At 32.8% G+C, this 11,526-nt stretch overlaps 1 protein-coding gene across 2 annotated transcripts in view; it reads left to right on the top strand.

Moving 5' to 3' along the window:
• The window catches only part of Brinp3 (BMP/retinoic acid inducible neural specific 3), a 347,625-nt gene that overhangs the window by 192,617 nt on the left and 143,482 nt on the right, over positions 1–11,526 (top strand). For both annotated transcript variants that reach the window (XM_050162919.1, XM_050162920.1), the window contains one exon: positions 836–1,026. In XM_050162919.1, coding sequence (XP_050018876.1) covers positions 836–1,026 — 191 coding nt within the window. The remainder of the gene's footprint in view (positions 1–835; positions 1,027–11,526) is intronic.

Here is an 11,526-nt window from a genome sequence, read left to right as displayed (position 1 = left end):
TATATATATGCTGCTCTTACAGATGCTACTATTTTACCTACCCAAATTACCCTTTCAGTTTTTAAGTGGGCACTTCTGCCATAACACATGGCTTACTGACAAAGAACATGAAGCTAATTTGGTAATTATTTATTAGATAAATACACAATTCTGTTAAAGTCTGAGAAAAAAAAAGTTCTTCATATCCAACTTAGATAGTATGGCTATTTTGGATTATTATCTGTTCTTTGGACAACAACACTTCCCTGTTAATCACTGTAAGTCTTACATCACTGTTCATCATCATTATCGGTTTCTACAACTTCTATCGAGTTTATTGAGTTACATGGTGATTATTAATGCACCACACTTTAATACAGAATAAGAGGGGAACTTGGGAATTTGTTGCTAATGTATTTATACATGCTTAAGATAGGGATTCTGTGCATTTCAAATGTACAACAGAAGGCTACTTAGTTTTCCTTATTTTCATCTTGTTAAGCTGTTCCTGTGGTAAAATTAATGTTTTAATATGGTGTTGCATAATGGCAATTAATGTTTTCTTAGACTTTGCTTTGTGGTATACAAGTATACACTAAGTTAAACTACATGAAAAAAAAAGTTAATTTAACAAAAATATCCTTTAACATGTTGATACTTAAAATTTGCTAAGGATATTTTGAAAGCCTTAAATATCTGTGGTACTTATATGTACTTGGGAAAGAAAATTATAAACATTTTAATGTGGTTCTCACTATCTTTTCCTTCACAGCAGTGTGTAGGCACCCATCCTAGGAGATAAGTATCAAACTTACTTAAACTTGGAAATACAGTTATTTTTATCTCATTAATGCAGGAGAGGAGTCACTCACAATTTTTGTGGACAAGCGGAAGCTGAGCAAAAGATCTGAAGGAAGTGATACAAGCACTAATAGTTCATCTGTCACTCTGGAGACACTCCATCAGTTGGCTGCTTCCTATTTTATCGACAGGGACAGCACTCTTCGCAGACTTCACCATATCCAGATTGCATCCACTGCCATCAAGGTAAGCATGAACTAACAGTATCATTGTCCTTTCACTTTGTTTATTTCATTTCTGTGATGTCTTTCTGGCTATTTCCTGGACCAGGTCTTTAAGGATTATATTTGAAAATGTGTTTTAGTTTTTCAATTGCTTTTAATTATAAGGTATAATTAATTACATGCAGATGGATGTAGATTTCAATGTATATGTCAAAGTTTGCTTTAATATGAACACATGTAATTAAAGTTTACTTAAGTTTTGAGTTTCCTTCTTGTTAGGAGTGACTCCTTGGAATGATGTATGTAAGATAAACCTTAAAATCATATAGATAATATTTACAATTGTTCCTCATACTGTGCTTTTAAAATACATTAAGATGTTCTATTTGGATGAAAGTGAAGTATAGCAAAAAAAAAATGAAAAATCATGTCTAATGTATTTAAAAGGAGAATTAGAATATACAAGTATTTGGAGTAATATGTGCCATAATGTGGAATTGGTAGAAAAAGACTATCGGGTTACTAAAGTTTTTTGAATTTGTACTTAGTAAGTTTGACTATCAAAATTAATCAAATGAAATTTGATGCAGTTAACCAATCAAAAAATAGAAGAAATAAAAACAGGAGAAACAAAAACTGGGGTTGTGAGATTATACATTCTTATAGAATATTAAGCTATTCCTATTGTTGTGTTTTACCAATGGCAAGAACATTAATAACTGAGCTGAGAATGGATACAGTAAGTTTTTGGGTGAATATAACAATAAGAAAATAAATGCAAAGAACATTTTTGTATTTTGTATTTATTTCATACTTAATACAAGAAGCAAACATAAAGTATAAAAATGATTATTTTATGAAATGAAAATAAATGTGTGCATGTCTTTGTGCCTTTAAATTGAAAGAGGATCACTTTGATAGTTCAAGAAATGCAAGCATGCACACTGGCACACATATACTCTCTTACACACATATTATCTTGTAAATTTTTAAATATCTTTAGAGGAAGGATTATCAAACAATATGGAATGTTCTGATATACATTTGTTTAGTGTCTATAGTAAAAGAATTTGGGAAATTTTTCTGTAGATGTAAATTATAAAATGCAATTTTACATAATTTATACTTCATGAAATATAATTCATAATTTAGAAGTCAGCCTCTAGCTGTGGAAATTTTATTGAGGAACAGAACATATAAGCAATATTTATACTGCATAGATAAATATGCAATTATTACAATTTCAAATATCTTTGATAATGTAGAATAACTTTAATATAGGATATTATTAGATATTTACTGGATACTACTGATAAGAAATAGACTTTCCCAAAAGTAAATTTTAATTATGAAAACAATATGTTAAGCTATAATTTACAATGCAGAAAGCATAAATATATGTTTATTATACAGTTATTCTCTTTTTCATTAAAACTAGAAATACACAGACAAGTTTTTAATACCTGTAACTAAAAAATATTCACTCACAATTCATAACTAAAAAATATTTTTTCTAATACATTAAATTTTTCTCTTACAAAGACATATGTCACTGAATGCATATGCTTTAATGTAGCATATAGCAGCATAATAAAACTGATTTAGACTTTACCTACACAACAAGTGTTGTTGGAAAGACAGGATTCCACAGTGCTCACAGTCTAGCTGTGTAATAGAAAGGAGACCCGGAGAGAAGAGACTCTGATGAGGAATAAGGAATGCAGGGTCTTCTCTGAAAGAGAAGAAGAAGTAACTTTGACTTTGGAAGCTGACATCCTTACCTTGATTGAGTGGGCATCTGACATTGCACTTCTTCCATTAACCATAAAAGCCCCTGAATTCCTAAGCATTTCACTTCTTCCATTAACCATAAAAGCCCCTGAATTCCTAAGCATCTGCCCAGAAACTGAAGACTGACAGATGTCAAACCTTAGATAATGGAGAAGAAACAAAGTATGATAGGATGATGAAAGATGATGTTATGAATTACAACATTTATGTTTTACTATTAAACTATAAAAAAACTGGAAATGATTTTGTGCCAGATCACAAGAGCATGCCTGTGAGCTCATCCAAATCAATTTATTGAGCATGCAAGAGTGAGAACAATAGGTTTTGAAAAGAACTCAATTGAGCTTTCTGGGATTAATGTTGTCTTCGGTGCTATTAAATTTTAGAAGACATTGTAATTTTAAGTGACTGGTAATGTCTGAAGCAGGGTGGGTTGCTTCTGGGATACTCTGAAGGGTTTATGCCACTCTGCTGTGTTGCAGCTGCAATAAAGCTCAGGGGGTGTGTATTCACATGAGCCTCAGAACAGACTTTACAGTGCAAGTAATCTAAATAGGGGTCCTATGAGGATGAAACAAAAATCTGTCTCACTTGTTTGTTTATGATATTACATATAATAAATTATAGAGTAATGATGGTAATATGAATAAAAGGGATGGTGAGACATATTCAAGAATACCAAATATAAATAACAGTGATTCAAAATTACTTTAAGGAAGCCACTTAAAGATTTATCCAGTACCTAGGCACACACATGCATGGAAAACACTAAGAGAGAATACAAATAATAAAATCAATGTAATGGAGTAATTAATTGAATGCAGAGGTTGTTTTACTGTGTTGTAACTAAATTTAATTCCTTCATTAAATCCTGAGAGCTTGCATTTATTAACTTTACATATTATATCATATTATTATATATAAGTTGTTATTAGAATAACAAGATACACATCTTCCTTGTTTAGTTGTAGTATGTGTGTTCAGGGTACCATGTAAGAGGCATTTTATTTATTGAATAAATGTTCAATGCTTTTGCCTCTCAATTTACAGAATTTACAAAGCAAAGTATTGTTAAAAAAATAAAACTCATACCAGACATCAACAAAAATTACATCTAAATCTGCACAACCATGCCAACTTTATCCATGTGAATTCACAAAAAACACAAAGGAGCTGAGCAATTAGTGCTAACTATGAGCTGCATTCTAGAAAATGACCGAGAGCAATTTGTTGTGTTTATCTCCTATAATTATGAAAGGAAATGTGAGTAGCAGCTCATTAAGGCAATTGTAAATTTCAAGACAAAGGCTAAGAACTGCTGGGTAGCTCAATAATGTCCCACATAAGTGTGATTAATACACAGATAAAAGTTTTATTTCTCATTAAATCATTCATTGTAATGTCAAATAAATGTTGAAAATTGGTTATTACTTTTAAATTCTCAAGTCAAGTGAATTAACTGACACACAGTTTCACTAATATGGCCTTTATTTTGAAATAGCCTGATAAAGATCAAAGTTTTAATAGGGCCAATAATGGGAAAATGAAATTAAAGTTTATGTGGGGAGGGAATTTAACCAAAACCCTAATTTTGATTATACAGATGCATTGTGAAAAATACTTTTTCTGATACATTACGTTTTAAGATTAATCAGTGAGTAAAATTGAATTATGTGATTAGAATTTAATTAATAGTGCTAAAATAATATAATTGTTATTTTTATGAAGTATTTATGTAATGCTCTTTTATGGTTTTATATGTTATATGATAGAGTAGCATTTGCTTTAGAGATAATATTATCAGAAAAATTTTAATTTTTAGTTTTTATAGTTTAAAAAAATGAAGAAAAACATACTGTATGCTAAAGTTACCTATGTTCAGAAGCATTATCCACAGTTCATATTTAGATTGCTGTAGGTAGAGTGAGAAATTTTGCAGATTCCTTGAACTCTTAAATTATACACTGTGCAGACAGATATTCTCTGTCAGCCTTATGGGTTTAGAACTATCATTTAAACAAATCTGGGTGTCTCCATCTCTCATTCAAACAAATCTTTGTCAGTGTGAGTGTGAGTGTGTGTGTGTGTGTGTGTGTGTGTGTGTGTGTGTGTGTGTGTGAGTAGTAGTAGGCCATCTAAATTAAATTAATCAAGGAGAAGAAAAAAAGAACAACTCTCAACCTGGCTTGGTATGGTACCATTCCACAGTTTGTAATTGGTTACAGTCTGAGAAAAAACGGAGCTGAGGGCCAGATTTCCTTACTCTCCCTTCTTGACTCTGAGTGACATACAGTCAACTTTCCCAAGCTCCTTTCACACTGACATCTGCAAAGATAGTCTATCTTATCAAAATATGAGCAAAAGTAGCCTCTCCTTCTTCCTGTTGCCTCTTTCCGTATTTTGTTGCAGTAACAAATACCTAATGCCTATATTAACTTAATATTTGAATTAATTTATAGAATTTAATTTGACAACCTCTCTTAATAAATATTGTTTATATGTTAAGAGTAAAAATTTAGTGATTTACTATTAGCTTTACATTCTTAATTTGAAAATAGCTTTTATGGTGCTATAATAAAGCAAGACCTTTATTCCCAGCTCTTTAAGGTGTTGAAACAGGAGGATTGTAAAACCAGTCTAACCAAAGTAGAAAGATTCTGACACTATTCTAAAGTAAAAGTCAGTTGTGAAAAGCTTTGGATATAGCTCAGTGTGAATGTGCTTAAAATGAAAGTCTGCTATGACTTGTGAAATTTTTGTAGTCAGTCTAATTAGCTTGTCCATCTTGGTATCAGCTTAGCTCACATTCCGTACTTTAATAAAATTTATTTTATTTTTTGAGATTATAATATTATACCTTTCACCCTTATCATTTCTTCCCATTCACCCTTCTTATAAACCCCTTTTTTAAATTTTTTTTTTTTTTTTACAAATCCAAACCTTCCCAGTCTGTAGAATGCTCTTTGTAGGGGTATGTTCAGGGAGTATTTCATTTCTTAAAGGATTACAATATCCCCTAAGGCCTTCTTCTCAAATTTCCAGTATGCAATCTATCACTAAGTGGATATTTTTATGCTGTTTATTGCATCTATATATTCACTCATCCCACTGTTAGCAACTTCATAACCTTTGGGTACCATCAATATCTCCCTCAAAAATAACTTTTTGTTTTGTTGGTTTCTATACTCACTTTTTTCTCAGAGTATGTACATGGGAACATGATCATACAGCATCTTCCATTAATAGTTGGTGGGTTTCACTATGAAAAATGACTGCCCCAAGAAGGAAAATGAATGCCTAGTTTGTTTGTCATGATGTAAATGATCGAATTCCCTTGTTTTCTGTATGCAATAGCACAATGTTGGATATATAATCTGTACCCCCAACAAACACATGCTGGTATTGTTTTCTTAGCTGTTAGTAATAGTGTGATAATGTACACACAGACACACACACACACACATACACACACACATATTTATATGTACTTATGCAAACTGACACAATGCTTCTCTGCGTTTTTAGTGTAGGCATATTCTTTGCTGCCATTTTGACAACAAAAGTGATTAGAATTTTTTTGTGCATAAATAGTGGAGGTATTTTGTCAGTTTTGATTTTGCGATAATAAAATATCCATCACTACTTACAACTATATATGGTTAGATACTTCTTTACTTTTGTGGATCTTCATTTTTTTATATATAATTATACTCCCTGATGGTATGTTATTCTCTTCTGATATTCTTTCAATCAAACATTTGTGTGTGTATATTACCAAGAGGTGCATAATATTTGCTTGTTACATTAAATAATGAGAGAAATAGGAAAAATATTAAGCATTTTTATTGCTTGTGATGTTTATACTATGTTTATATCATTCTTTTGTCTAGATCTTTTTAAATTCAATTCATTTTATCCACCAAAGGAGGAGTAAACTCGTAGAGGCTGTCAAGCTTCAGTTGCTTTTTGTTTCCACATACCACATTGTTTATGATTCAGAGCAAAGGTTATATTTATGTGTTATATGCTGCAATAATTCAGTTAGCATAGTGTGTTCCAGCTGAGCCAGGGATACAAAGTAATATCTTCAGAGAACAGCAACAGAAAGTAAAGACTTGGGAATAGGTAAGCCAGGCTGGTGATGACGCCTACTTAAATATTAGAAAAGATGGTTTTAGAGAAAGTGACCAGGATAGACATTTTCAAAAGAATATTGTAGTCAATTAGCCTAAAATAAATAACATTTGTGACCTTTATGTCAGTATTAGAGTTTCAGCATAATTTAAGAAACAAAAGATAGAGAAACCCAAAACTGTCACAGATTTTAACAACTTTTTCTTTGTCACAGAAAAGGAAGCCGTGATCAGCAATAAAATGAAAGATTTAAGTGGGTGTCATGCAATTTATTTATGCATAAATTAGCACTAGAAAGATATATGGGAAGTCATCAAATATTAAAAATAAAATAACAGACTTCTAAAGCATCCATTAGTTAAAGAAAAAATAAAAATAAATGATACTGAAGAGATGGTTTATACTTGCCCATACTGTCAGATCCTTAGACCCGCCTACATTCAGAAGCAGTAGAAACATCTGTATTCCTAGTGATTCTCGGACAAGGATAATCCTATAGCATGTCTGGCCCTCATCCTGGCATCTGTCCTGGTATACACAAAGTTTTCTAATGAGGTCAAAGTTCAAGATACCAACAAACAGAGTAACTAGGTGAAAAATATGTTGAAATACCGATTATCTTTCTTTCTTTCAAGAGATGTGTGACAGCTTAGGGCAAATTGAAAGATTAACATTGAAACATATACAAAATTTTCAAATGTTTCTGTAATTTACAAAAAGGAGTTATGAAATATTGAGGTGAAATTGTCAGAAAACTGAATTTTTATCATGAAATAAATAGTAATACAAGAATACATTTAAAAAGTACAAAATAAACCCTAAGCAAAACAAGAAAAAATAGAAATGGAAGTCAGTAAATTTGAAAATAAGAAACATTGAGAAAAAATTAAATTATTCAAAATATTATTTTTGAACATAAATAAAATTGATAAGAATATAGCAAGAATTACCAGGACAGAAAATAATAACATATTCATTTTCCAGGATGAGAAGTGTATGAGTTAATGACACCATCAGTGACACCAGTATGTTATGAACAAATTTATACTTACAGATGTAAAACGTAATTGACACATTCCTTGACAGACAGCTTTCTAAAACTCATTCAAGAATGCAAAACCTGAATAATTCTATGTTTATTAGACACACTGATTCTTACTCCGATGATACACTCCGATGAAAAGACATCCTATCTAGATGGCTGCAGTATTAAATTTTTTTACAAATAATCTAATACAACAAAAATTATATCACTCTTCAAAACTCATACAGAGCATTGCGATAGACTGATGATGCATAAGCCATGCTCTGAGCTAAAAAAAAAAATCACTTTAAAGCAAGACTAGGTGAAGATGCTACCAATAGAGTTTACAGAGTGTGTATCTGCACATGCAGAGTCAAGTTTAATTGAACCATTTTGAACCAAGGAATGTATCAAAATTTTAGAGGTTGATTCAAATAATTCAGGGAGCAATAAAGAAAAATCTAACAATTTCAATTATGTACATAATAATGTAAATATAATGTACTTAATCATATTATATATGTAAAACTGTGCATATAATCCATATTCATCGAGATACACAGAAATATTTATGTAAATAATTCTTAAAAGTCTTAGAAAATCTCAGACAATTCTTGTCTTTCATTTTGTTGCAGTTTTCAGTTTCATTATCCTTACTTGAACTGTTTTAAGTATTTTATAACTATAAAACAAAATTAATATGGAATTTCATCAAAATGTAAGCAATGAAAATTAAGGTGTGGTAAAAAAGTAATGCTATTACAATTACACAAAAATATTACTAATATTTCATTCCCATTTTTAATATCTATATATACAAATAATTTGAACATTATTTTCAAAATTTCCTCATATTATATAATACAATTAATAACAGATTTTTTTCATCTGTCAGTTTTTATGACTTCTTCACATTTTACTGTGTTTCAATGATGCAGTGATTTACACTTTGGCATTTACACTTTTACACTGCAGATATTTAAACCATTGTTGACCAGCAAACCTAAATTTTATATTGTGGTATAGATCTTTAAATTATTTGTATTGGTCTTATTTCCACATAATTCACTGGATGCACTGTGTAATAATTGTGTGTGAATATAATGTACTTAATCATATTCCTGTCCCCTCCACTGATCCTTTCTTCTTCCTAAAAGTCCATTCTTTCTTTATGGAGGTTGCTGTCATTACAGATTTGACATGACATGTGAAAGAAAATATGTAACCACTGCATATTCAATATGATTTATTTGCCTGACAACCACAATCTAATGCCTACAGCAATGTAGGCAAAGGGCCTGATGCAGACGCACAGGAGCTCCATCATTACTGCTTCAGTTTCTGTGAGCCCCCATGAGCCTACTTAGTTGATTCTGTGGGCTGCGCTCTGGTGTTCTCAATCCATCTGCTTCTATAACCTTACCTGTCCCTCTTCTTGCAAGTACTCATAGCTCTGCCTAATGTTTGGTTGTGGCTCTTAATATCTACTCCCACCCACTGCTTTAGGAAACCTCTCTGATGACTGCACTGATGCATGAGTATAGTAGAATATCATTTTGTGTGTTAGTCGCGTTTGGTTCTACCCTAGCTCTCTGAGCAATCCAGTTTAAAGATTAGGACCCAACAGCCTGCTGTCAGGCATAGCATGGACTCCCTCATGTTGCGTGGGCCTCAAGTTGATCAGTACATGTCCCCATGCATTCTTCAAGCCAGGCAGGTTGTGGAACATATGTTTGGTGGCTAGGTCAGTGTTTAAGTCCCACAAGTGGATATCTAGTTTGGTCCCAGATGATGACTGATTCAGATGCCATATCCACCGGTAATAGTAATTCTTATTTATTTATTTTTTTACATTTTTTATTATTGCCCTTGGCTTCTCAGTCAGCCTTCATTGTCAGCCACATTCAGAGAGTCTGGTTTGATCACATGCTCCATCAGAACTAGTCTAGCTGGCCTTGGTGAGCTCCCATTAGATCAATCCCACTGTCTCAGTGGGTGGACGCACCTCTAGCAGTCTTGACTTCCTTGCTCATGTTCTCCCTCCTTCTGCTCCTCATTTGGACCTTGGGAGCTTAGTCCAGTGCTCCAATATGGGTCTCTGTGGGGATGATGGGGAGAGCTTGTGGGAATGGGATGGTTGGGATGGAGGAAAGGTGGATATGGGAACAGGCAAGTAGGTAATTAAGGGAACCATTTTAGGGTTGGCAAGAGACTTGACTCTAGACGGGATCCCAGGTGTCCAAAGAGATGTCCCCAGCTTGTTCCTTGGGCAGCACAGGAGAGGGTGCCTAAACTGGTCTTATTCTATAGCCACATAGATGAATATCTTGCATATCACCATAGAACCTTCATCTGGTGATGGATGGAGATAGAGACAGTAATAGTAATTTTTTGCTAGGGTCATCTCACAGGTTTCAGGAAGTTTTCAATGCACTATGTTTCTCTATTGCCCCCTAAATACCCACCTAGTTCATATTCTCCCAATCTGTTCCTGTTTCCCAAACCTGATCTCTCCTGTTCCCTTCTTCCACTCAGCCCCTGGTCCAGCCACAAAGTCTATTCTATTTCCTACGCACAGGGATATCCATGAGTCACTTTTAGGCCTCTCTTATTTATCTCACGTCCCTGGATCTGTGGATTGTAGTGTTGTCATTTTTTTCCCTTAACAACTAATGTCAATTTGTAAGTGAGTGCATAATCATGATTTTTTTTTTCATTTTGGCTCTGTGTTGCTTTGCTTGGGATGGATTTTTTGTCATTCTATTCATTTATCTGCAAATGTCATTATTTTTTAAACAGTTGAGTAATACTCCATGGCATAAATATATCACTTTTTTAAAGCCATTCTTCAGTTGAGGTGCACCTAGATTGTTTCCTGTTTCTGGCTATTATGAATAAAACTTCTACGAAAGAGTTGAACAAGTCCTTGTGGTAGGATGGGACATCCTTTAGGCATATGCCCAGGAGTGATAAGCTGGTTGTTGGGGTAGATCTATTCCCAATTTTCTGAGGAACTGCCATATTTAGTTCCACAGTGGCTGTACAAATTTGTACTCTTACCAGCAATGAAGAAACGTTACCCTTATTTCACATCTTCACAAACATGAACTCCCACTTGTGTAGGAATCTCAAAGTAGTTTTGGTTTGCCTTTTACTGATGGTTAAAGATTTTGAACTTTTCTTTTAGTGTTTGTTTTTTCATATTCCTCTAATGAGAATTTTCTGTTTAGAATAATACCCTATTTTTAATTGCATTATTTGGTTTGTTGATGTCTAGTTCCTTCGTGGTTCAGTGGTAGAATTCTCATTCTTTCTACACATTTTATGTTCATGTTCACTTTCTATTTCATTCCACTGTCCCCAGTCTATGAAATCAAATTTCTTGCAATTGGTAACAATCAAAGTAGGATAAATATTAATCAGCTTTCTTAGCTTTCCATTCTAGATTTTTTTCTAGAAGTAGTGAAAATCAAAAGTAGAATATGGAGTTTCTTCTGATTTCCTCACCCCTCCATAAAATATAAGTGAGTACAGACTTTGTAATTAGAGCTCTTGAGTCAGAAAATAGTTTTC

This window comes from Alexandromys fortis, unplaced genomic scaffold (genome assembly GCF_014885135.2).
Source record: "Alexandromys fortis isolate MF-2015 unplaced genomic scaffold, M_Fortis_MF-2015_v1.1 scaffold_126, whole genome shotgun sequence".
In the NCBI taxonomy this organism is placed as follows: Eukaryota; Metazoa; Chordata; class Mammalia; order Rodentia; family Cricetidae; genus Alexandromys; species Alexandromys fortis.
The sequence above is the reverse complement of the archived record's forward strand: the minus strand, read 5'-3'. Positions and strand labels throughout refer to the sequence as shown.